At 40.7% G+C, this 27,667-nt stretch overlaps 2 protein-coding genes across 3 annotated transcripts in view; both read right to left on the bottom strand.

Annotated features, from left to right (window-relative positions):
• The window catches only part of uts2r2 (urotensin-2 receptor 2), a 35,843-nt gene extending 26,551 nt beyond the window's left edge, over positions 1–9,292 (bottom strand). For both annotated transcript variants that reach the window (XM_017695868.2, XM_017695867.2), the window contains exons 1-4: positions 9,138–9,292; positions 8,292–8,503; positions 3,297–3,372; positions 3,178–3,220 (exon numbers count right to left, since the gene is read on the bottom strand). In XM_017695868.2, coding sequence (XP_017551357.1) covers positions 3,178–3,220; positions 3,297–3,372; positions 8,292–8,503; positions 9,138–9,205 — 399 coding nt within the window. In that variant the 5' untranslated portion in view covers positions 9,206–9,292. The remainder of the gene's footprint in view (positions 1–3,177; positions 3,221–3,296; positions 3,373–8,291; positions 8,504–9,137) is intronic.
• Positions 9,293–13,834: 4,542 nt separating this feature from the next.
• psmd11b (proteasome 26S subunit, non-ATPase 11b) lies at positions 13,835–19,999 on the bottom strand. The gene is made up of 13 exons (XM_017695917.2): positions 19,868–19,999; positions 18,659–18,760; positions 18,309–18,505; positions 18,115–18,172; positions 17,815–18,009; positions 17,476–17,620; positions 16,925–16,985; positions 16,758–16,820; positions 16,536–16,661; positions 16,305–16,340; positions 15,213–15,264; positions 14,936–15,078; positions 13,835–14,776 (listed from the first exon to the last, which is right to left on the bottom strand). Exons 1-12 carry the CDS (start codon positions 19,956–19,958, stop codon positions 14,936–14,938), a joined length of 1,269 nt encoding a protein of 422 aa, XP_017551406.1. The 5' UTR covers positions 19,959–19,999; the 3' UTR covers positions 13,835–14,776.
• Between the last annotated feature and the right edge of the window lie 7,668 nt (positions 20,000–27,667).

Genomic DNA, 27,667 nt, shown 5'->3' on the forward strand with positions numbered 1-27,667 from the left:
GGCATTGGGATTATGGGAGAAACAGAGGACTGAAGCAGGCAATAAGAGCAAAAATGCTCATAATTTGGTAACTTTTTTATTTAAATAAGAGACTTTTTCTTGAAAAATACTAACAAAAGAATTACATGAAGAAAACTGCCAACCAGTAACCGTGATGAACAGTGCGAATTACATAAGAATTACAACAGCAGAGTTCTCCCCCGTGTTTCTTATCAATATGTATTCTAAATGTATTCTAGAAGTATTCTGAATGCATTTCTTCTTATGCGTTGTAATGGAATGCATTACTGAATATATTTAGGGCAACATATTTAGTATTCAGAATGCAAGTTAGTACATCACGTACAACATATTGTCTTTGTCATGACAAAACTGCCTATGTCTGAAATAGGGCTGAAGAACATGATATATATCATTACTGTGAAGAATTACATGACCATATGCTTTTCTGAAGTAGACGGGTGCACAGGAGCTCAAGTACTCAGTTAACCATTCAAAGTGCCAATAATGTGCCTTAATGTGAACATGTTGCCAAGCACACGTTGTTATAGCAGCTTTTTTGCAATTTTTTTGCTAACTAGGCTTACTAGCCTAGCTGATATAAGCAATTTACAGAAACAGTGGAAATACATTTCTCTGAGAAACATGGTCCACATCTAACATGAAAACTACTGAACCTTTTTTCTACAAATGTTCACCTCAGTTTGCTGCTAAATGTTCACTGTATTCTTTTTTTTTTTTTTTATCTGTTCCAACTCATCAATTATTTTTATAATATATTTTTTTAATACGTTCTTTGTATCACAAAAATGACTTTCGGCTCTGGGGATCAAACCAGCGACCTTCCAGTCACAGGGCTGGTTCCCTAACCTCCAGCCCATGACTGCCCCCACAATTTAAACTGCCTTTTCAAATGGAGTAGAAAAAAGTGTGTGTGGGGGGGGGTGGGGTGATACACACTGAGAAATGCGGGAAAAAAAAAAAAAAAAGATAAATATATGGCTGCACCGACTTACAAGCAGAGATCTGGCTTGAACCTTAAAGACAAAAATAAACAGCTAAAATCCGACACAGTTGTCAAAAAATCCATGCACTTGACCAGCGTCACCTGACTGAAAATTCTTGATTTTGCCGGATCTGGCAGCCATGCGGATCTGCATGCTAGTCAGCTCTGCTAATACTTTTACCAGTGGCATGTGCTACAAAAGCAGGCTAAACTATTCACTTGCAGGCTCTATCAGGCCTGAGCAAATACCTTTGACAACCAACAAATGGACACATCAAGCATAGGACATTACATTTCTCTTGATTGCTAACCTGCTTTGGACACACAGCCCAGAACAGAATTAGAGAACCTATGACAGCTGTCATATGACAACCACACTATTGTTTCTTTTTATCAATTAATGTAGTACAGAAATTGCTGTTCCTTATAGAGTGGAAATTAGGTCCCATCAATGCATGTTGAGTTTAATTAACCTAAACCACAGTGTATCATCCTGAACCAAATCGTATGAGATCATTTGTGAATCAAAGTGTATCGAGTCGTTTTTTATTTGTTACTGTATTGCTTTTGTATCATATTATACTGTAAAATGCGTACCGGGATGCATACCATATCACCCGACAGAGGGAAATTCACAACCTCACACATTCAGTCTCTAACGTCCTAATTCTGTGGTTACAGCTCAGCAGGTGGAAGAAAACTAGCTGAGGTATTCCCTGCTCTCTGTCTCAGCACAGAATATGAATAATTCTGGATTGGCTAGGCTCATTCGAAAACAAATGCCATTTTCCTATCTCCAGCTTAAGACAGTCACACTTCATAAAAAGATGCTTTGCATGAAGCAGCAGGAAGTCTGGTTTAGTATCTTGACATCTAAGCCTCTTGGGCGGTTCATGCGGTTCTGAGCGGTCTGAAGGCGCATGCCAAAAGAGCAATGCTAATATTTCTGGAAGCGCTCTGGAAATTGTGCTGTGGGATCAAAACACTTCAAATCCACAGCCGTTACTTCAACACAGTGCACCTCTTCAACGAAATAAAAGGAAATTTCAAAGACTTGAAACTTCTATTACTTTTGCTCTTCCACCTCTCACAGGTCTCTTGAATAAGGTACTTACTGCAGAGCTGTGGAAAAAAAAGGGTGGCTTAAAAATGCTGTCTGTTACTTGGGTTCTGAGTATCCTTTAGGACTCCTTTAGTCCTAGGAAATTATATTTCTTGACTGAGTTTCACAGAACTTCTATCAAAGAACCAAGAATAGTCTCCGTAGAGACAAGCTGAAGAGTCTCAAAGTGCATGTAACTGAAACTTTTCTTTTATGAGTGCAGCACCCTTGAGAGCCTATACAGTACACTGCCAACACAACTGTCAACAACATATTCAAAGGTATATCAAATTAAGATTAATAGCACCAATGTAAGTTTGATTATAACAGCTTGGTTATTTTAACAGAACCGTTAAATCTTAATTGTAAACCAGGTGATGGGCCCATCTATATTACTTGGAAGTCAAATACTGCCCTCTTGTGTACTTAACAGGGATGTGCAATCACTTAACATATCTGTGTCAGAAGAACTAGGATATTTCTGTGATCAGAAATATGATCATTCAAAATTCAGTCAAAACTGCTGACCCTAATACACTCTTACCAGTGCCATTCACACATCGTACCACTACCATGTTGGTGTTACTTGTGTGTTAAAAATGATCCACCACCCAAATAATATACAGAAACAGAGGTGCTGATAAGCTGTGTGCGGTGCACCAATATACATACACATACAGTCCTCTCTTATAGGCACCTGAAAAAATTTGATTTAGAAAGCTGCTTATCTGGGCAGGGAGTGTTTATTTGACATCGAGGAGAACCAAACTTGTGTTCCTCTAACTAGCTTACATGATATCCACAAGAGACCGATGGATGGATGGATGGATGGATGGATGGATGGATGGATGGATGGATGGATGGATAAATACTCATTTTTTTAACTGCATTAATGTTTGCTTGTATTCATTCCAATCATATACAGGCACATGTTTTACAGGCAAACACACTTATTGCTCAGATCAATGTCTTAATGGATAAATGGTTTAGCTTAATGTACCTAAGACTTTTACACTGTTCTCTAATTAAAACTATTGTCAAATTGCAAACTGAGATATTTTCTACTCACGCCTCCATCTGAACCACCAAGTGATAGGCCTCTCTCAGCTAACCTGTGGATTCAAAGAGAATGTTATACATATGGTCTTTGCTCTGTGTGTGTTTGACAGAGAGTAAGTTTATATTTACCTCCTTAGTGCCTGTGCCTCCTCCTTGGTTACCACACTGTCTATAACAGCTCGGCCACATTTCTTAGGAGTACAGCCTGGGAACAGAAAGGTATTCTACACATTAACCCAGGAAAATCTTCCACACATTACCACAGATGAGAGGAGGTTTTATTTCCAGTAGATCTTGAAATGATGTAAATGATCTCACAATCACAATCAGATTGGAATGTTTTTAATACATAATATTCCCAGGATATTGTCACTCTTTTTAGTTTTAGAAGACTTAAAATTAGTAACAAGTACTACATGGCAATGCTTTAACAAAGACCAATTGCCATATACAGGTTTAGCTATAGTTTTGACTGTGGTATGACATTCAGGTGAAGAATCCAAGCCATGTCCACAAGCCATCACAGAATGAGAGATGGAGATAAACAGAGATATCAGGCTAGCTAACTAGTTAGCTGATTTCAATAAGACATGAATTATCACAAATGTATGCAAAAACTGCATAAAACACTAGGATAGCTCACTGAGTGCTCAATGCTAAAAGAGATGTGCAATTATATCACTCTGGAAACTTAACTTCAATCAATAAGTTTGCAATGGAATTTGAACTTGGCTATCCATTCACTAACCAGTGTAAAACTGACCACTTAAACCCACGTAAACAAAGATTTTAAAAGACTGAAGTCTTGAGCAAATCTCTGTACCATCCTGCTGCTAACCAGAAATCCAGTCAAACTTACTGCCTCCTTATCTGACATAACATTACTGCTTTTAAATAACTAAATAAAAACAGCACAGATCATCATGAATTCCATGCTGGTTTAGCTGGTCACCCTGCATTGTCATGGTGGTTGACCAGCATACCATGCACCTCTATGCTATTGTTTCTGGCAGAGGTTACAGCACATGTGTCTCTCAGCATCTCTAGTACACTCCAGAAAAGAATATATATAAATGCACAAAATTATTGTTACAAATCAATAACTGCAATATGATGACCTAAAATGAAAGACTTGAAATGATGGTTAATAATGAATTAGGGAACTATTCATGTTTTTAAGAATGACACTGAGAACAAGTGTTCAAGTCCTCACTAAGGAAACACTAACAAGTATTCAAAGCCTGTAAAAGGTTTAGGGCCAGCCCTAATTCATGACCATGGTGCAGTTCAACCTTCATTTCAGCTGCAACAGTACCGTTTCCCTACAAATGAGGTCACCACACCATTAATGTCACCACACCATTACTGCGGCTACTGCATGTAACACACCAAGCATTTCAGTTTATCATTCCTAGCACACTCGGTCTACTACTTTTGAGTTTTGTGTTCTGGACTGGAGTGGTTTCCTTCCTTTCAGTTATCTTTCCCTTATTCTGGTTTACAGCCATTGATGGCTATGGAAGGAAAACAGACCCAAAAAGGGCTCATTAACTCCAGCACTGCCTTTGTTTGGGTTGTGGGGAGTCTTTTGATGCCACCATGAGGGCTGGTAATGAGTTCCGTAAGGAGTGATTGCAGGAGAGTCCAGACGGTCAATCGTGAACTGAGTGCCTCACAGCTGAATAAAACGCCCCAATCAGATGCAGTCTTTTTTCATTTGTTTGATTACTTTGGTACAGCATGACTTTCCTTCCTGCTCAAGTGAACCCATCTTCAACCCTTGTCTCGTCTAGCAAAAGGAGTTAAAAACAGAAAGTAAGGACTGTATAAACTGTCAGAGCTTCTATAGTTCTCAGAAAAACGCTGTAACGGTTAGGGAAAACATAAAAAAGAACTTTTAACACCTTTCTTCAGGATCCCTGAGTTCTGGCAGGTTCCCTGGAGCTGCTTCACTGAAAACAGTCTAGCTTGAGCTCCTTCTATTTTAACTAATATGTTCAACTTGAACCTGTTCTCAGCTAAACAAACAGAGCAGCTAGAGTCAGAAAGCATGAAATCAATTTCACATACAAACACGTTCAACACAAACTTCTGTAGAAAACCCTATGATAAAGCTCAGTGGTTTTTATGTGGTCTTCCCACACCTCTCAACCTAGTTCCACTGAATTTTCACAGTTAATTTTCTGTTTTCTTTGTCACACAGGCCGACTTGTGATAGTCAATTGCAAATGACTGCATTGAATTAAACTGAATTACAGAAACTGATTTTACCTATAAGGTGCACTTAATGACTGGCCATGTCGAGAAAGTTGTAAGAATAAATAAATAAAAGAACAAAACAAATAAAACAAACATGTGCATTAACTGATTTGAACCTGAAAAGCTTATACATCTCAGTTTCAATGAGCAGCTTTATTTTATTTTTTTGGGGCAGTCATGCTGGAGGTTAGGGAATTGGCCCTGTGACCGGAAGGTTGCCGGTTTGATCCCCAGGGCCGACAGCACATGACTGAGGTGTCCTTGAGCAAGACACCTAACCCCCAATTTCTCCCCGGGCGCCGTGGATAGGGCTGCCCACCGCTCCGGGCAAGTGTGCTCACTGCCCCCTAGTGTGTGTGTCTATTCACTAGTGTGTATGTGGTGTTTCACTTCACGGATGGGTTAAATGCGGAGGTGGAATTTCCCTGTTTGTGGGATTTAAAAAGTATCACTTAACTTAACTTTATGTACCTAATAAAGCTTTCTCTCTTCTTAGGAGGCCTAGTGTTAATAGAGAAACTAAGCACTGCTCATTTGCAAACTGACATATTCTTTATTGGTGTTCCAACAGGTGATTCACAGGAAAAGCAACGGAAGTAGTTTCACCAGAGAATTGAATGTTCATACATTTCAGCGCTTTTTTTCTACACCTTTTTAAAAAGATGTTGGGCAGGAGGAGACTATAAAAATGTTGTTCAATACTGAGCATGCTTGTTGAGAGCTCAACGTTGGTGGTCTTTCCATCCCAGTTAATACTACACAAACAGCAGATCAGTTGAATTAGGCATATCAGGGCAGTAAAATCATTCCCTACTGAATGCATGAGTTTTATAAAAGGGCTATTAAGAACCACTGCACAGCAGGGATATGCATCTCCATCACTAAGGCCCGAAGCAAAACATCACCAAAGATCTCAATGAATTGCCAACGATCCAATACACTTAAAATACATATGAAGCAACTTCTAATGTCATACAATATGACTCACCGTTTTGCAATGCAAGATTTCTTTGCTTCTACTTCAGCAGACAGCATATTATCAAGTAAAATGTGTTTTTCGTTTCACATTTTTGCTTTTTCTTTTTGATTTCTAAAGAAAAAAACAAAAAAAAACAGTTGATCCTTTCACAAACAGGCCTTTTCACAAGCCCTTTTTAGCATCAAAAAAGTCTCACACAAAAGATAAAATAAAACATATAACACTGTCTCTGTAACACTGTAAGGCTGGATATCTTTACATACACTATACTGCCAAAAGTATTTGCTCACCTGCCTTCACACGTGTATGAACTTGAGTGACATCCCATTCTTAACCCATAGGGTTTAATGTGATGTCGGCCCACCCTTTGAAGCTATAACAGCTTCAACTTGTCTGGGAAGGCTTTCCACAAGGGTTAGGAGTGTATTTACGGAAATTTTTCACTACTCTTCCAGAAGCACATTTGTGAGGTCAGACACTGATGTTGGACGAGAAGGCCTGACTCACAGTCTCCGCTCTAATTCATCCCAAATGTGTTCTATCAGGTTAAGGTCAGGACTCTGTGCAGGCCAGTCAAGTTCTTCCACACTAAACTCGCTCATCCATGTCTTTATGGACCTTGCTTTGTGCACTGGTGCGCAGTTGGAACAGGAAGGGACCATCCCCAAACTGTTCCCACAAAGTTGGGTGAATGAAATTGTCCAAAATCTCTTGGTCTGCTGAAGCATTAAGAGTTACTTTCACATGAACTAAGGGGTCGAGCTCAACTCCTAAAAAAAAAAAAAAAAAAAAAAAAAAAAAAAAAACACAACCCCACACCATCATCCCCCCTCCACCAAACTTTACACTTGGCACAATGCACTCAGATAAGTAGCGTTCTCCTGACAACTACCAAACCCAGACTCTTCCATCTGATTGCCAGGACTTGACTTGGTGCACAGGTGGCATCCTATCACGTTACCATGCTGGAATTCACCGAGTTCCTGAGAGCAACCTATTCTTTTACAAATATTTGTAGAAGCAGGCTGCATGCCTAGATACTTGGTTTTACATACCTGTACCCATGGAAGTGATTGGAACACCTGAATTCAATTATTTGGACAGGGTGAGTGATTACTTTTGGCTATGTAGTGTATAAATAAGGTGATGGCTTTAGCTATTGTGTCTTGGTCAGCAGGCAGTGAAAAAATGTTGCGATACTTTGCTCATCAGTCTTCTTGCTAGGGGCACCACTGGAGCTAGTCAGAGCTGAATCCAAGGGGGAGGAGGTGGAGGTAGACATCTCCACACTCACACCATGTCGCTGCTTCAGGTAATTACTCAAGTTAGTCGCATTGCCTCTATACTTTATATTGACTCAGCATATTTTGTGAAAAATTTGGCAGAGAAATTTGACAAGAATGCTCCACTGACAGCAGTGGAGATGAGAGAGTGCACTTGAGAAACAGTTTACAGAGGAGGAATCCAGCTAAACATAAAACTCTCACAAGTTATTGATCACATATCGAAATAATAAAGGCCTTTATTATTTAGACATTGAACCAATAATTAACAATAATATATTTACATAAATCAGATTTTACTGATGCAAATAGAAATGATACATCCCAAGATCACCCTAAGTTACATCTGGCGCGCACTTTGCATGGTTTACTTTTATGCTAGTGCAACGATGCGAATTGGTGACTCTTGTTATCCCTACTGCACACTGTATATAATTAAAGGCACTTATTCTACAAGCTTAACATACAGATGGAATGATATGACGATAATAGTAATACAATAAGTATAACCTCAGCAGTGGTCAAAAAAAAGAATGAACATGATTTTAATCAGTGCCATTAATGTAGATGTATGCGGGTGGTGGAGGGGTTGTTGGGAGGTACCTGGGAACTGCTTGTAGTTTTCATAATCTTCAGAGCACTGGACCAGGAATAATCGAGGCTCTGTCAGGACTTCTCTTCTGGAGACCAGAGTCTCTGTGACATCATCACTCAGACTCATATAGAGCCAGATCACTACAGCACTGCTGCCGGTCAACAGCAGCAGGACAATAATGAAGCCTCTCCAAGTGAAGGTCTGTCTCTGTGCATTAGCCCTGCTCAAAAAAACACCACAGCAATCAGACCGTAATCTCTCACACACTCACAAACACAAACACCTGCAGGCAGAAAGACGAAACCTCGCACTTCTTGCTTGATGCTTGAATGAGAAATATAGTGTGGCAGGCTGCCAGTAAGTTGTGGCTGTGATGTCACAACCCAGGGGTGTGTGGTTGTTTCTGATTGGTCTCACTCATCTACAGGCTTTAATTTTACCACTTACAACTTAAGGCAAATGCTGTTGATTATGTAGGCTAGAATTAAAAATGCACCCTTTCAAGCTGCAATTTTGATATAAAAATGATTTATTTTTCAGCCCCACCTGTAGGAACAGGACACACAAAACCCCTCAGTCCCAACACTCATCATGTAGACTAGATCAATACAGGAATAACATCTTGTACACAGATACAGGTATAAAGGTGCAACACATAACAACTTAGCCCCACACATACACCAAAACACCCCGACAAAATGTGTTAAATTTCATCTTTTATCCGTTGTTCTCCGTCTTTATTCTGGTGAATGTATGTGCTTTGTTGTAAAGCATGACGACCCGCTGCTCTGTCTGCAACACGACTGTCGCGAGCTGAGCAAACTAAATCACGTTATTGAGGCGAAAACTTTTACCTTTTGATTTTTTTCTCTATGGCTTTACTGTCAGAGTTTTTAACGTTCCCTCGACGTTGTACGGCCATTTCAAAACAAGAAATCTGTCCAAAGCAAAATGATAAAAAACACTCATTCCACTTCTGACCACCTGTCAACCGGCAGGATACGAGCACATACGTTCAAAGTAAAGAAGGAAGCTGGAGACCGACAGATGCAGTTCTTCATTTTCACATTAAAAGTCTTAAGACGCAAACGGTAAACACGGTAAAATGATCATCGAAGGCTTATTCACATTCGTCGCTTATGCGGTATTATAGGTGAAACTGGACAATGGTTCATTTGTAATGTGACAATCAACCCCAGGTTCCTCAGCTACATCCAGCTTTTCCTACTGATGTCTGAAATATTTATGCTAAAACACTAATTCGCTAAAACGATTTGTCCAGTCTCATGGATTCACTTAATAGCTTCAGTGATGCATTGCTAACATTAAGGATTCCATAAACTCATCATTTCCATTTACACATTCAGCTGTTTAATCTGCTAAATTGGGCTCAGGATGAGGGTCGTGTTAACAGTTTGTGCATTCCGCTTTATTCGACTTATTTATTGATTATTTGACTAGGTTCATTTGAACTAGCCTGAGCATCACATCAACTGAGTCACTTCTTCATTTTCACAGTAAAAGTCTGGAGAAGAACCTAATGAACTGAATACCGAGATTTATTCAAAAATAATCGATTAACTAAATACAATTAAAGGAAAGCTGTATAGCGGGGATAATCACTAAGAGGTCACTTAATAAGGTTGGTTTTGATTATTATTAACCTGTGTTAAAACCTTTTCGGTTTGATTTATTCAAGATCATTTAATACAAGTTAATTCAATCTTATTAAAAAAATAATTCTTAATTTTAATTGAATATAACTGTGACAACCAACCCTATATTGATCAACTCCACAGCCTTTTCCATTATCTTTTTGCACAAGACAGAAGGACAAAAGAGTGACTGTAGGAAGAAAAGTACTGGGACACTTACGGGCGCTTTTATGACCTCCCATTCTAAATCCACTCTTCGCAGTTATAAGAGCTTCCACTCTTCTTTCTACAAGATTTTGTAGATTTTTGTTTTTGTAGACCACCGATGCTGGACAAGATGGCCTGGCTCACAATTTCTGTTGAAGTTTTGTTTTGTTTGCACTCAGAAACTTCAGTGATACCCTAGAGCGAGTTGAACTGCAAACCTTCAGGTTAAAAGCTATTCAGTCACCGTTCCAGATCCTGGAATTCTATTTCTCCAGATTCTTTTCTTCTATGTTCAAAACAAGCCACAATGTTATGTTGTTTTTGAGCTCTATTTTGTATGATTTGGAAGCTATTTGATTGAACAGTGGCACAAACCTGACAGAAAAGCTTTATTTGAAGCCATCTGAACATCAGATAAACGCTGTAATTGCAGGTTAACAAGAACCCTTTGTAACAATGTATTACTGATGTGCTTGTAATACACATGACAACACTTGGTTTGGGAAATCTTAGCAGTAATCTGATATAGATCCGTCAAAAGAGGGAGAAATGGCACCTTGTAAATCTAAAAAGTGCTTACACAGGGTTTTAATTGCAACTATGTAAAAAGGGTCAGCTCTACTGATAATCTGACCTCACGTGCTCCAGGCACTCTCATCCGCATATTAGAAACACAATGTTATTGTATGGCCAGTTCTTATAAGTTCTTATATAGAGGGCCTGGCTCACAATCTGTGTAGTAGTTCATCTTAAAGGTGTTCGATGGGGTTGAGGTCAGGACTCTGCACAGGCCAGTTCTTCCACATCAAACTCACTCAGCCAGGCCTTTATGGACCTTGCTTTGTGCACTGGGGCAGTCGTGCTGGAGCAGAAAAGGGTCTTTACCAAGCTGTTCCCACAAATAATTGTCCAAAACATCTTGGTTTTGCTGAAGCATTAAGATTTCCCTTTACCGGAACTAAGGGTCCGAGGCCAAACCCTGAAAAACAACCCCATAGCATTAATCCTCCTCCACTTACAGATGGAACAATGCGGTCAGGCAAGCAATGTTCTCCTGGCATTCACCAAACCCAGACTCATCCAACAGAATGGCAGCTGTGTGATTTATCACTCCACTGAATACATTTACACTGAGTCCTGTGGTGGCATGCTTTACACCACTCCCTCTGACACTTGGCATTGTGCTCGTGGAGGCAAGGTTTGCATGCAGCTGCTTGGCCATGGAAACCCATGCCATGAAGCTTCAGGTGCACAGTTTCTGTGCTAATGTTGATGCCAGAGAAGGTTGGGAACTGCACAGTTGAGAGTCAGCAGAACGTCAGGGACTTTTATGAACTATGCTCAACAGTCAAAGAGCCCACTCTGTAAATTTACATGATCTGCCACTCAGTGGCTGAGGTGTTGTGGTTCCTAAATGCTTCTGCTTTTCAACAATACCACTGACAGTTGATCATAGAACATCTAGAAGGGAAGAAATTTCTCTTTACAAAAACCCATTCTTTCACAAATGTTTGTGAAGGCAGACTGCATGGCTAGGTGAACCTGTGGTAATGGGACTGAATTAAACACCTGAATTCAACGATTAAGAGGTGTGCCCTATTACTTTTGTTCATATAGTTCATCACTGTCGATGTATGATGGACAACTATAAGTCAAGAAATTAAAGAAAGAAGTCAACATCAGCTACAGAACAGCCTTTGACGAGTCATGTCAAGCACATAAAATTACAGAATGTGCTCAGTAAAATGTATATAGAAGAGCATCTCACTGCTCTAATAAGGAACCTCTACATAGACCAACAAGCCACAACAGACAAACAGTATGTTTCCACATTGCCAAAGGACGTAGTCAAGGGTGCCTACTATCACCATACCTGTTTAACCTGCCGAACATATAGGAGAAGCAAGACTGGAGAAAGTTGATAGAAGATTCAAGACTGGCAGGAAAAATAAAACATCAGTAGCCTTTGATATGTAGAAAACAGGACACTCAGCAGAAAATCAAAAAAGATTTGAAGGCCCAATAAGGAAAATTTGAAGAAAACACGTTATGACAATGGGAAAGAGTGCTATCCATCACTGACGGGAAAGATATCGAATTAGTGGACAGCTTTTGTCTACTTGAATCAATTATTAACAAAATGTGCTTAAATGTAAAAATGTATCTCTGCAAACGATGATCAAGAACATCCAGGTGATCGTCTTCTCTGTGGTTCTATGGACATGAAAGCAGCATAATAAAAATGCAAGAAAGAAAAAATTATGCCTTTGAACTTCGTTGCTGGCACACTTACAAGAATATCTTGGATGGCAAAGAAAGAAATTGTTCCTTGACTAAACCAAGCCTCACCTCACATTTGAAGCCCAGATATCCGAACTGAAGAATATTTTGCATATATTTTGAGAAAAAAAATGAATTGGAAGCAACAATTATGCTTGGAACTGTTGAAGGTAAAAGCGGAACAGGTAGGCCAGCAACAAGTCAGATGGAGATAATCAGGAGACTCACAAAAAAGCCATTAAGAAGTCTGAAGATCAAAATAGAAAACCAGATATTCTGTAGAAGCATTATACACGTGCCTACCACTTAGAACCAACACGATAGCACTTAATGATAAATGATAATACCACTGGCTAAAATAGCTACACTCTGAATGTACAAGATGTGGCACTTCAGCAATGTCGTCCCCACAATATCAAATTTTGTTTGATACGCACTCTCAGAAACTTCAGTGATGCAGTACAGCAAGTTGAACTGCAAACCTTCAGGTTAAAAGCTACTCACATTTCCAGATTCTGGAATTCTATTTCTCCAGATTCTTTTCTTCTATGTTCAAAACAAGCCACAATTTTAAGTTCTTTTTGAGCTCTATTTTGTATGACTTGGAATCTATTTGATTGAACAGTGGCAAAACACTGGCAGAAAAGCTTTATTTGAAGTCATCTGAACATCAGATAAACGCTGTAATTGCAGGTCGACAAGAACCCTTTGTACATTTAATACTGATGTGATTGAAATACACATGGCAACACGTTTGGTTTGGGAAATCCTATAACGTAATCTGACACGGATCCGCCAAAGGAGGGGAAAATGGCACCTTGTAAATCTAGAGTGCTTACACAGGGTTTTGTATGCAACTGTGTAAAAAGGACCAGCTCTACTGATAATCTGCCCTCACTTGCTCCAGGCACTCTCATCCGCATATTAGAAACACATCAAGTTATTGTATAGCCACAGTTCTCTAAGCTATGCTGTAAAAAAAAAAAAACTTTAGATAAAGTATCACCTGACAAACGTTATCGGGTGCAGAAGCAAAGGCCTTGTCAGACAGTATTTCCCAACACACAGCAATAGTGCTCAATGTTCTATTCATCAACCTCATACTCCGTAACAGAAATAAGTGCATCCCACAGGAGTGTGAGCAAACATGAGCAAAACTGTTTCTTCAAACTTGCTTAGAAGTGAAGGTGAAGTGCAGTTGTTTGCACTTCTGACTTGTATCCGCCTTACCAACTCAGGAACAAAAGCAAGAATGAACTTCCCAAGTGATAAAATGTCCAAATAAGTAAAAGAATAACATGCAAAAAGCACTCAACCTAAACAAGGACAAAACTCAAAAATTAAAATAGTACGGCAGATCTGTATCCCACCCGCAACATTTCTAAACATGAACCACAAACAGCACAACGTAGAATAGAAAACTGTATTTTAACACATTAAAAATAAGATTCCAAGGGAAAAAAATGGTTGGAGTCCTTTGGAAGTCACACTGGCTACTTTAATCAGAAGTATACAACTCGTATACTGTGCTAGAACCAGCTATTATAAAATGGCTGTTTAGTCCAACTGAACAAAACAAGTAAAGAAATTTATTTGTACTGCAGTTAAACATTAGCATTTAAAATAGTTAGAAAAAAAGAAGTTATTCATGAGTACTTTTATAAGAAGAGAAATTTACGGGCTGTTTAATACAACAAACATTCAGGAGTTAAAGAAAATGAACTGCAATGTGTAGAATCAAAGAGTATACTGCCACAGTAAACCGTACATCAAACGTAATACTTCGAACTCGAAAAATAACCATGATTGGTCTGATTGCTGGCAACTGTGCTCACTACAGAACCATCTGAACTGTCTTAACATGCCTTGTTACAACTTCTTACTTACTGCAGACAGAATAATGTGCTTTCATGAGACTAGAAATAATGAAGACAAACAGTTAACTACAGTTCCTTGTGACCCCAAAATAATAGCAGTATTGCACCACAGGAGGTTGTTACTTGAACTGTAAGAAGAGTTATACATGTCTATGTGATGACTTTAAGATTTTATTGTAGTTGTACAATATTCCCTGATGGCCATACTGGCCGATGACAGATACACTGAGGGAAAAAATAAACATCATAATTAGAGAAGGATGAAACTGTCCGTTGAAAGATGAGTTAAAAACTCTCAGGTGGGGAGCAAGTGAATCCCATTGCAGTTTGTGAGTCTTACTCTACTGTCCCTTCTCGCCTCGACAAAAGGCTCCACATGTTGGCCACACACGCATGCAGACATACACACACACACACACACACACACACACACACACACTCTCACACAGCAGAGCAGCATCCTTTTGCGCTTTTCTGTTGGAGAGACAAGAAGTTTCAGTTCAGTGCACACCAAGCATAAACAAAAGAGGGAAGAATCACATTGAAATTAAATGCTTAACAGCTTTTTTTCTATACATGGTTATAAACAATGTATAATTAGCTTATGAATGAATGCTCAGTGTTAGCACCTACCTATGTCAACTTCTTAGCTTTGTTGTACAGTGAATCCACAACTTTGCTCATGTTCTGAATGGTTTCGAGGGCTGCCTCATAAGTCTTGTCTACAGGGGGCTCTTCAAATATGATCAGGACTCCCTCACCCTGGTCAAGGATGCCTAGGGGGAAAAAAAAATATTCACAGAACTTTAGAGGGCAGCAATGAGGGCACCGCTCAAGACATATCCTGGTTAAATGGTGGTGAAAATATGCAAGCACTGTCAAAACAGCAAGAAGCAAAGTGATGACATACCATGAAATTTCTTGTCCAGGATCATTTGTGACAGCTTTCTCTCAACATCACCCTGTTAGCCAGAACAAAAATAAAACCGTTTGGCAAATTTGTTCAGTTCCGCCCGGCCCTTCAGGATTTTAAGATCCTCAACAATACCAAAACTGACCCCTTACATAATGACATTTCTCTGACTTTAGTCATCCTTCAGTCATCAAAAGGTTCCACACAAGACTTTCCCCCACAATAAACACACTCTGTTTAGCAACAGTCTCGTTTCTCAGAGCTGTAAACAAAACTGTCTTTAGATCAAAATAAACACTACAAATGACTGCAACACACATACTACTGTGCTTGCTGAGTGAATTAGCAGCATAAAAGTGAAAGAAAAGCTTTTACTTTTAATAGGGGTGTTTAGACTGAAATTTTTATTAATCCTTTTCTCTAGCTCAGCTCTCCATTAAGCGCATTTCTCAATGGCTACCGGTCTGTAATGCATGACATCAGCATTGCTTTACATAAGACAGGGGCATATGATAGTTTAAGATCAGCCTGATCAGCCACACAATGTCTAAAATGTCAAATGGAATTAAACATGATTAAGAGCACTGCAATTTAAACTATACACTCTTAATTTCTAGTGAACACTCTAGATCTTTGAATGTGTAACAAAACGTACAGAGAGATTCTTGTTACCAAGCAAAGGACACAGGAACTTTAGCCAACGTTAACAGCGTTGCCATTATTTATAGCAAAGACCCAACTGTGTTTACTACCTACTGTTTATCATGCAAAAAAAAACAGCAAATAGTAATTCTTGTAGGTTTCTAGAATGATTGGCTGAGAATTAAGTGTGTAGCCTAATCAAGTTTTTCCAAGTGTGCCCAGTATTTTTGAAAAAGCGAGGCTACATCCATGCCTACACTACAACTAAGAGACTGATTATAATGTACACATGCATCTGATGTTTATGCAATAAAGGTTTATTAGTCGATTATGAAAAATACAACCAAATTCACTTATTGATCCAAGGACAACTCCAATTTAATATAATTTACAAAAAAACAAATCCCAAAATGGGAAAAAAAAACCTTGCTACATAAGGCTTCTTACCTTTGAAAGTTTGATAAGACCAGATATGTGTGTTATCTAGAAGACAAATCACAGACTGTTACAGACATCAATGAAAACACAAAACAGGCCTGTTCTAACACCTGCAGCAAAATATAAGCTATCAAAGAAAATCCACAGACAGCAGTTTTCTAGAATCTGATTAAAAGCTAAAAATGTGCTTACACAGCATTTGGTTATAGCTGATATGAAATTTTAGACTGCGTACTCTACCTGTACTCTGGAGAAGGGCTCAATGACGCGGATAAGGTTCTGTTCCAACAGGTTATCGTAGAGCTTGGCCAGGTGCGTGTTGATGATGGGGTCATCCCTCAGTTCTTTTGTATACTCTGTCAGCGCCTTTGTGTGCGAGCATGCACAAAAAATATACGCAGATAAGCAACAGTTGGCAAAAACGTAGACTCATCTACAAAAACGTCAGCAAGCCTGTCTCACCTTTTCAAAGTCTGCTAACGATCTGTTCTTGCTGGCTTGTGCTACACACTTTAGTGCATCTGTCTGTTACAGATGTGGAGGAAGAATAGAAGAATCAGTTTGTGCACATGAAAACTATCCATAAACAATCTCCCAGAATCATCAACAAATTAAAGCAGAGTACTTACTTGTCTCCCAGCATACCGCAAGGCTAATTTGCCACTGATCAAGGCTTGTACTTCTTCAGGCCTTGGCAACAGCAAAACAATAATTAAAATAAAATCAGATTTCACATAAGGAAACAAACCCGAGGCTCTGGTGAATGAAACTTAGTGCATGCACTAATAGTATTATCCTCTGTTGACTTCCAGTAGCTCCTGTCTGAGAAAGCTCAGGTCAAAATATTTTAACCTGACCAAAAACAAACATTTTTGGCTTTATGCACAAGCTTCTCAAATTCTCATATTAGCTTCTCTTATTATACAAATACCTTATTTTGTCCCACAATCACAATCAGAAAACTTCCAATGTATTGTTCCTAAGCCTTTACTATTGATATCCGTTTGAGTCACCAAGCCCAGGTCAGTTTAACTGTACTACTGCATTACTTCTGCCAAAATGCATTTACTTTCCAATACAGCCTTACATAATTCAAGACAGGACAAAATGTACAATTCACACTATTACAAGGGCCTCCCACACAAGCATGAGTAAACCTACAAACTGCTCTTTCACTTACAAGTTGAGCATGATCTTGCAGAGAAGCATATATTTCAGTGCAGTAATAGCCCTGGGGCTGTCAATGGAGTCATAGCCCTCAAATGCCTCAAAGAAATAAGAATAGGCTGTCTTCCAATCTTTCTCCTCAGCCGCATGGATGATGCCTACAATAAAAACATGGAATAACTGCTCAGTTATATATAGGCAGCATATATTTAATGCAAACAAGCTTTAACTCTAATATCTGTTCATTAACAGAACCTTAAGGAGGGGCTTTTACAACCTCAGGCTTGACTGGTAGGAATGATGCATGACACTGGCAAGTTCAAAACTTGTTTAGTATACATTTTAGACTTGCCTGATTGCATGTCCAGGGCTGCTTGAAGTTTGGGTGGACAGTAAATGGCATTGGCTGTGGTCCTGGCAGAGGTAAGGGCAGCCCTAGCTTTGGGCAGGTTGCTGAGTGCATGATAGGTTTTACTCTCAAGCAGCTGCACTTCCACCAGCAAAGCTTTGTCATCCATCTTCTTCAGCTCTTGCAGTAACTGGGAGCCTGCAGCACAACCAGATTTAGCAGTTTATCTAAAAAATTCTGACAAGTAACTGAACCACAAACTCTATGCAACACTGGGTCTGAAAACTGCACTAAACCACTCACCCAACTGTAAGGCCTCCTGGTACCTTTTGGTGTCAAAATACAGTGAGATCAAACGAGCCTGTTGGACAAAAAGGAACAGTCACACATTGCACATTTGTTTTCTACTGACCAACCAAACTGCTCCTTCATGCAGTCACCCTAAACTTCAGCTGCTGTATATTTGCAATGTTGTACTGTAAGGTATATATATGTACCTCCAAGGCCTGTCTGAGAAACGTCCTCTTTTCAGCTTTGGCCCACTCAATACACTCCAGACACAGTTCCACCTCCTGGCCTGTAGCTGCTTCCATGTCCAAGAAGAGATCCAGCAGAGAGCGCACCAGCCGTGCTGCCTTAGCCTTGCTTATGGAGATCAGGAAAGGCCTAACAAACTTCAGGAGTCCTCCAAGCTCTATGAACGAGAGTGAAAAGATTATATCAGTTATCGAAGCAAACAGTCCTTACACTAACACATCAAAAACTACTACTAATTTGCTTTATGACTGCAGCTCTCCAAACACTCCTGAGGGAGCTGTATAGTTTTTCACAAAATAAAGGATCTTACCTGCGGCTTGTCCTGTCTTAGCCAGTAGAGTGCCAAGTTCAAGGATGCTCTGTTCTTTGATACGCACTGCCTCCTCATCATCCTGCTGAACATCTCGCCTGACTGAAGAAACACAGTGAGAACACAAAGTACTTCAGCAAATAACACACTAAACATCACATACCGAAAATAATGACACGGCTGTTACGAAAAACAAGTAAAACTACAACCAGAATATAGGAAAGTCTCATTATCACACGATGAATGATCGCAGGCATTTTAGTTAAATCAGGAGAGAACTGACTGATTACTTAAGAAGATATAAAATACAAAGCGATAATTATTTTTTATTAGAGAATTGCATGAAACAAGACACCAAATACATTAGTTATATGTCATATATAGAGCAGTTGTTCTCAAGTTAATAAAAGAGCAGTGACTCTTGACAGCTAGGCTACAAGCGTGACAGACCGTCCAACAGAAACAGTCCAGCTGTACGTTAGTCAACGAACACTTTAACCACAAAGTTAGCTAACTAGTCATAACGGAATAAGCATTCAGTCTGAGCAGAGCGAGCTGCACATAACTAGTAATTTAACTAACGATAAACTAAAAGAGGGGCGATAAAACTGAGCTTAGCAAGCAGCTAGCGTTAGCTAAATCGCTGACTAACGGGAACGACTAATCGCGCTATCCAGTTTTCCTGTAGCTTGGTTGGTCTTAAGGTGGTAGTTAGCGTTAGCACGGCTAAACCAGAATGACACAACAAAGTCAGACATGACAGCGGTAGCCAAGTTTATAGACCACCGGTATGTGACCTGGATTAGTAAATGATCGTTAGTCCGCTAGCTAGCTAACTTGTGCTGCGAGATAATCCTTCGTTGTAGACATCAGACCATTCATTAACTCTTGGCTACCGAAAAGCAGCTCGTTTAAAAATGAAATGTAGGCATGAATCACGTTCGCTAACGTTAGCTCATATTCACACTACAGGGCCACAGCTAGCAGAGCTAGGTTACAATTCAATACCCCGACAGCTGATGAGCTACACCGGGCTAACCGCGTTAGCCGTTAGCTGCAGCGCCAGGAGCGCCACACTGAGCGACAGTGCGGTGAGTCAGCAGCGCCGCAGCAGCCGGCTCAGCACTGACAACAAAGAGCCTCACCAAAGCTGGCGCGAGTGGAAACTAAAGCAGTAAAATAACCAAAAACCCGCTTAACCCGTCTTACCTATTGAATGTAAAATGTCGATAGAAGCGTTTCGGTCCGTACTGATAAGAGACTGAGCTCTCTGAAACTCCACTACCGCCGCGGCTGCCATCTTCCCTATTCAAACCTACAGACCCACAACCACCCGCGAGCTGGACCGCAAATACGTAAGTAAGGGCAGATCGGTGCAGGGCTTTCTGGGCAATGTAGTGCTGTGCACACTACAGACGTGTTCTGCGTTGCAAAAATAGCCGCTTTACCACTGAATGATGAACAGCATATACTGTGCTCATAGAGCTCCTATACATATTTGTTTATTGGCCACATTAATGTTGGCTTATCACCTGAAAAAAAGGAAAAAAAAAACATGAGCAGGCACCCAAAACAGGCAATATATCGCGGCATCAGTGCACGCCTGTGTTCTGTTTAGTTCAAAATAAATGTGGACAATTAGCTGGTACTAAAATGGTTGTTCATGCTAAACTTGTTTAGATATTGTTTTACAGTTATTTAGGTGGGTGTTATGTCTTTTGCAGGGACTCTCGTTGTGAAGGGTGGGGCTAGAAACTGCCTGGGCTGTGTGTGGTTGAAGCAGGCTAGTGGGAACCTGGTAACTACAAGAAATCCTGAGCTAGCTGAGGGGCTATTTTCCCACTTGTGGTCTGTTTGCTGTGCAGAATTCTAAATAAAGCCGGACAGACAAGAACCCCCTGTGTTACACTGAAGTGTGAGGTATCTAATTTAGCTGATTATCCAGCCCTTCATGAACTGGATAAGTAGAGGTGGACGAAGTACACAAATCATGTACTTGGGTTAAAGTAGAGATACCCAAGGTAAAGTATTGCTCCAGTAAAAGTAGAAGTCCTTACTCTAGACCTCAACTTGAGTAAAAGTACTAAAGTATTTGCCTTCAAATGTACTTAAGTATCGAAAGTAAAAGTACTAAAAGATTAGTTATGGCTCTGATGTCCTGTTATCATTTTTGTAACAAGACTCACTTCGTGAACTCAGTTTAGGTGAAAATCCTCCAGTGTCTCTCTTGGTAAACCAGTCTTTTAATAGAATGTCATTAATTAGTGACGCTGACGTCTATTAAAATGATCACAAGCACAAAACACTGAAGGCCAGCAGTTTCCATCAGGGAGAACCGAGTGGCTCTGAAATCACTTTTACACACAAGCAAAATTTCAGTTTAAGATTACTTTGTGAATTAGTTACAAGTTGAATAAAAACTTGCTTTAAACTCAGGATCACAAATAAGCTTTCCTTTACTGATCTGTAGGTCTCTGTTCATAAACATAAACTAACCAAAACTAATTTACTATAAAATGAAAGTGTTTGTATGATTTCAGAACAAAAGAAACCTGCCAGTCACGACTGCATGTGTGTACATATTTCTATATTGTGGTCTATTTACACAAAGTTAGGTTAGTTCCATCATTTAGGTGACGTATGTGCTCCCAAATGTTTATGCTGCTGTGCTGATGTTGATCCATGTGCTTGTACTGTGTTGGTATGACCAACAGGTCAAAACAAGCTCAGAACAAAGTGACCGCTGTGCCCTGATTGGTGCTCTGGCTTTGTTTTTGTTTTTGTTTTTTGATGCGTTACGTTTTTATACACACAAAAACCAAAAGGAATGACAGATTTCTCACAATGTAGTGGAGTAAAAAGTCAGATATTTGACTTTGAAATGTAATGGAGTGAAAGTAAAAAGTCGCCCAAACTGGAAATACTTAAGCAAAGTACAGATTTGTGAAAAAAAACTGCTTAAGTACAGTAACGAATTACATTTACTTAGATACTGTCCACCACTGGTGGTAAGACAGCGAATGGTTGAAACTGTGCAGTGCTATAAGTCAGCAGTACAGTTTCAAGGATTCAAGGATTCAAGGAGATTTTATTGTCATTCGCATCACATGGTACATGAGGTGGAACGAAATTAAGATCTCATGGTCCAGTTTACACCCAAGAGCTGTTATTAAAATAGATAAATAAATAGAAAGTACACAAGAGAGGGAGAGTAGGAAGTTAGCAGCAATATGAAGTCCAGAGTGCAAGTTTGCTATAGCAGCATGATATTGACTTAGAGCAGTGGATAAAGTGTCTAGATAAAGTGTCTCAGTGCGGTTTAAAGTGACAGTGCCTGTAACAGTACTTGTTCTTGTAAGTGTCAGTTGGAATTTAGGAGCCTTACAGCTTCTGGTATGAAGCTGTTTCTGAGTCTGGTTGTTTTGCACTTGATGCTCCGCAGCCTCCTGCCTGAGGGGAGCGGGACAAAAAGTGCATGTGCTGGGTGGGTGGGATCCTTCCTGATGCAGGTAGCCCTTTTCCTGCATCTGGAGGTGTAAATGTCTTTGGTGCTGGGGAGGCTGACTCCAGCAATCCTCTGTGCAGCCTTCACCACCCTCTGCAGTGCTTTCCTATCTGCAGCAGAGCAGCTTCCATGCCACACGTTGATGCTGGAGCACACGACGCTCTCCACCACACATCTGTAGAAGGAGGTGAGGACTGCCCTCCCGAGTCCAGCTCGTCTCAGCCTCCTGAGGAAGTAGAGCCGCTGATGTGCCTTCCTGACCAGAGTGGAAGTGTTGTTGCTCCAGGTGAGTTTGCTGCTCAGGTGCACACCCAAGTACCTGTAGCTGTCGACCACTTCCACCTCAGAACCTCCAATGTGCAGAGGGAGGTGGTCATGATGGCCTCTTCTGAAGTCCACAATCATCTCCTTCATCTTCTTTACGTTGATGCAGAGGTTGTTTTCTCTGCACCAACCCTCCAGGTGTTCCACCTCCTGCCTGTAGTTGGACTCATCTCTGTTTGTGATGCATCCAACCACTGCTGTGTCGTCCGCAAACTTCACAATATGACAGCCTGGATGGATAGGTGAGCAGTCATATGTAAGCAGTGTAAACAGGAGGGGGCTCAACACACAGCCCTGAGGGGAGCCAGTGCTGAGGGTTATGGTGGGGGAGGAGATGTTGTGTATCCTCACAGACTGCGGCCTGTTGGTCAGGAAGTCTAGGACCCAGTTGCACATGGAAGAGCTCAGTCCAAGTGAGGAGAGTTTTGTTATCAGGGTCTGAGGAATCATGGTGTTGAAAGCAGATGTGAAGTCCACAAAGAGCATACGAACATAGGAATCCTTCTGCTCCAGGTGGGTGAGGGCAGTGTGGACCACAGAGGAGATGGCATCCTCTGTGGATCGATTTCTCCTGTACGCATACTGGTGTGGATCCACAGTGACGTTGATGGTGGCTTTGATGTGGGTCTGAACCAGTCTTTCAAAGCACTTTGTTACTATCGGCGTGAGGGCCACTGGCCGGTAGTCATTTAGACCCGTCACTGCAGAGCTCTTGGGGACCGGGATGATGGTGGCAGTCTTCATGCAAGAGGGGACTGCTGCCTGGATGAGGGAGGCGTTAAAGATGTCCGCCAGGACGTCCGAGAGCTGGTCGGCGCAGTCTCTTAGCACCCTCCCGGGGATGTTGTCCGGGCCAGCAGCTTTCCAGGGGTTGATCCTCCTCAGCGTCCTCCTTACTTCTGCTGGTGTCACGCTGAGGGGCTCCTCTCCTGGTGAGTGTGTGAGTTTGGTGCTGGGGGGGGGTGTCAGGATTCTCAAAGCGGGCGTAGAACTTGTTGAGGGCCTCAGGCAGGGATGGGTCTTTGGAGCTTTGTGCAACGTTGGATTTGTAGTCCGTGATGCACTTGATGCCCCTTCACATACTCTGTGGATCCTGGGAGGAAAAGTGTCCCTGGATTTTCAGAGCATATGCTGCTTTTGCCCTCTTGACTCCAACAGTCAGCTCTCTTCTAGCCCTCCTGAGTTCACCTGAGTCCCCAGACCTGAAGGCAGCATCCCTGGCTTTCAGCAGAGAACGCACCTCTGCGTTCAGCCAGGGCTTCTGGTTCGGGTAGCAAGTCACAGTCTTGGTGGTGGTGACATCCTCCGTGCACTTGCTGATGTACCCGAGAACAGCAGATGTGTACTCCTCCAGGTCCAGCTCCCCCTCACACTCAGCAGCCTCCCTGAAGACCTGCCAGTCTGTGCAGCCGAAGCAGTCCTGCAGCACAGCGTCGCCGTCACTGGACCACACAGTGATGGTCTTCTGTGTGGGTTTGGAGCGACGCAGTGGGGGGTGGTATGCAGGGGCCAGCATGATTGAGATGTGGTCGGAGAGCCCGAGGTGGGGGCGGGGGAAGGCTCTGTACGCATCCCTCACGTTGGTGTAAACACGGTCCAGCGTGTTATTACCTCGCGTTGGGATGTTGACGTGTTGGTAAAACCTCGGCAGGGTGTTCTTCAGTTCTACGTGGTTAAAATCCCCCGCTACCACGTAGAACGCCTCCGGATGCTTGTTCTGAAGCGAGCTGATGTTGTCATAAAGCTCCTTCAGCGCGTTGTTAGCATTAGCATCCGGTGCAATGTAAACAGCAATCAAAAACACCGCCGAATACACACGAGGCAGATAGTGAGGCCGACACTACACAGTCAGCTGTTCTGTCGCCTCGGAGCAGTGGCTGTTTACCAACACGCAGTTTGTGCACCAACCTTTGTTTATGTTACAACTGGTGTGCATCAAGCGTTCTGAATCCCAGTTCTTCTGTACTCACACTATGCACATTTATATACAGACAATACTGATCAATACTGATCTGGGATCAGCTTATTGCTTTTATATAACGCTGAAGAGAATTACATATACTAATGAAACCTGATCCCAGATCAGCGTTCTTACTTTCCAGTGCTTGATAAATATGGGCTAATATACAGGGTAAAATAATATTTTTACTCTTGTATTTACACAGTTTCCTTTTAATAATCTTGGATGCTCATATGGGGCTTTAGCACTATCTTGCTGTGTAACACATTAAAAAAATGAGTGAGACTTTCTTTTGTAGTAATAGGGTATAGAAGAAGCCTATGCAGTCATTATGTTGCCTGCATATTAATATCATTAATAACATTAAGTGAGCTGAGTCCAGAGACTACCTTCTCATAGATGAGGAAAATGGCTTTAAATTATGAGCAAAAACACAAACAAACGATTTGGAATATGATATAACTCACAGATGAACAGCATTGCTAACCTGTCATTGTCTAATGTTACAGTAGATTTCATTAGTGATTCTTCATCCTGGGTCCTGTAGCCCCTTGTCCTGCGTGGTTTGGTGTTATACTTGCTCCAACACACCCAAATGAAGTAATCACTGTATTGACAAACCTTTCCTGAGCAGGAAAACACTAAAATGAGCAGGGTAGGAAGGCTCTCAGACCAAGATTGAGAGCCACAGTCTTGTATAATCACTCATAGGACTTAATTGTGTATGGTGGAAAACTCACCTTTACACAGTAGAAGCTGTCTATTAGCTAGAGGATTTTTTCCCAGAATAAACTAATTATAAAACAAAATTCAGACGTGTTTTATCTAACAGGAACATTATGATAGCTCTGATGACTCAAGTGACAGTTTAATCAGAAATGCACACCTACATTATTTGTTGAATGACCCTACTGTGGATCGGCCCAGTGATTTGCTATTGCTTCAGAAATCTCTGCCCACAAATTAAGTCACGGTATTGAGTGTCTGAGTACGTCAGATCAAAACATATACGAGATTTGTAAAGATACTCTGAATGTGGTGGCAATTTATGTTTTGACAGACACCCAGTGTGCAGAATGATTACACTTATGTTAAATTTCAGCAAGGAGTTCAGGCCTGGACCCCCGGACAGCCTTGGCATGATAATGAACATCTCCCTGATCAGAGGCCACTGGATTACACAGCTCAGCTCAGAGGCTTCTTTGCCAAATCAGATAATGTTACAGTACAGCCCAGATATGACGAGATAGTGGGAGGAGAAAACAGTGCTTTAACACACTCGATGGTTAACCACCTTGCAGTCTTGCTATTTTTATTACTGTATTTCTGTAGGTAATTGTGAATATAAATTCTGTTACAGCAAAGCTAAAAATGCTAATGTATAATCTAAGCCATTTGTAAATATATTAGCTACTTAACTGACAAACTGCCTAGATAATAATATCTAGCAAACTAGCATTAACAAAAGGAGGCGACTGTTGTAAATCATTTTTGGCACAGAAAAGTAGTAAGTAAATGTAGATTCCTTATTCATAGGTTTACTCTAATAGTAAAATAATGTATACAGTCCTGTGCAAAAGTAGTAGGCAGCAATTTTTGCACAGTTTAAAACAATTATCTTAGCTTTAAGAGTGTTTTTTCCTGTTATGAATATGAACACAGACGTGTTTCCTGATTTTTTTTTGCCACAGTCCAGCCATTGCATGGATTTGTTCCATTCCTCAGCAGCACATCTGATATACTTTAATAAATAATTTATTAGATTAACTACGGCTGGAAATAGATAACACACTGACGGACATAAAAGCACTATGAATTGTTTATTTGTGTTTTGTATGTATTTATGGAGCCCTGCTGGTGATCTGTATAAATAAAAATAATGCATGGCCACGACTTAGTAAGCCGTGATCTCATTCACACGCCTTACTAAGTCATGGCCATGACTTCATCATCTCATTCCCACTCCTTACTAAGTTGTTGCCATGGGCCATTAGGATCGCATTAGGATCTTATGACTTAGTGGACCATTTGCATAGAATTTTGCTCATTACTGCAATTGAATACTTAAAAATGACCATACCGTAAATGAACCCTAACTGTTACAACTGCATCTTGCTGTGGTAGAAAACATGTTGAAGATGAAAAGCAGGACAGGAGAGTATTACTGTCTTCATTCACAAAACAGCAGTTTGTTCAGTTTTCTCAGGAATTTCCCCCGTTTTCCCCCCTTTACTCACTCAGAGCCTCTGGTTTCCCTTCTCCCAGCAGTAATGTTAGCCAATCAGCACTCAGCAGCAGTAACGTTAGCCAATCAGCACTCAGCAGCAGTAATATTAGCCAATCAGCACTCAGCAGCAGTAATGTTAGCCAATCAGCACCCAGCAGCAGTAATACTAGCATATCCTACTGCTAAAAACTGTTTGCTGTTAAAAAAAGGAAATATACAGGTGATTTCTTTGCTTTTTAGTGAATCCCTCTATGTTCTAAAATGAACTATTTTAGAAAACAAAAAATAAACTATTTTAACTTTTCGTTTTTAGCTCCATTCCCTCTTATTTATTGAGGACCACTCGCGGGCGCCCTCTGGCGTTCTCCAGACCTGTTTTGATCGTAGGAAAAGGAAGTGACTCCACTGATATGGGAGCCTGTGGGAGGGTCTCTGCAGACCCACAATCACCTGCGACCTGCAGTACACACTAGGGGTGTGTTGTGGGTGTTGTAGTGCGTTGCACAGATAGTCACTTCACCACTGAGTGATCCACAGATCTCAAATATTCATTTCTTTATTGATCAGAATAGGTGCATTTTTCCTTTGGAAAAAATCCCGGGCAAATCTAAACAATCAATATGTTTTTAAAGGCCATTGCTTTACATTTTTAATGGTATTTTTTTTTCATAGTCAAACAGTCATAACTCATGTTTTCATGACCATTTCCAACTCAATTAAACAGGCTGTTTCTGTGGCTTTAAGGCTTTAAGGCTGATAGATGCGAATGAACTCTGTTCTAATTGGCTGTATGAGTAAAGCAGTCTGGACTGAAACATCATTCATTATAAGGAGCTAAACTGCTGTAGGTTTTTTTTTTGTTTGTTTATTATGTCAAAATATTTTTTTTGCTTTCTGTGAGTTCGAACAGACGTTTTTAGACACATCGATTATGTGTGATTACATACCACATCACACTCTTTGAGCCGATGACAGGGGCTCTTAATTTGGTTT

This window comes from Pygocentrus nattereri, chromosome 13 (assembly GCF_015220715.1).
Source record: "Pygocentrus nattereri isolate fPygNat1 chromosome 13, fPygNat1.pri, whole genome shotgun sequence".
In the NCBI taxonomy this organism is placed as follows: Eukaryota; Metazoa; Chordata; class Actinopteri; order Characiformes; family Serrasalmidae; genus Pygocentrus; species Pygocentrus nattereri.

Coding starts and splice junctions, on each gene's coding strand:
- psmd11b (XM_017695917.2), bottom strand. CDS start 19,958: ATGGCAGCCGCGGCGGTAGTGGAGTTTCAGAGAGCTCAGTCTCTTATC. Junction 17,621..17,814: donor AGCCCTGGACATGCAATCAG/GCAAGTCTAAAA, acceptor TTTTTATTGTAG/GCATCATCCATGCGGCTGAG. Junction 15,265..16,304: donor GTCTTATCAAACTTTCAAAG/GTAAGAAGCCTT, acceptor TCTGGCTAACAG/GGTGATGTTGAGAGAAAGCT.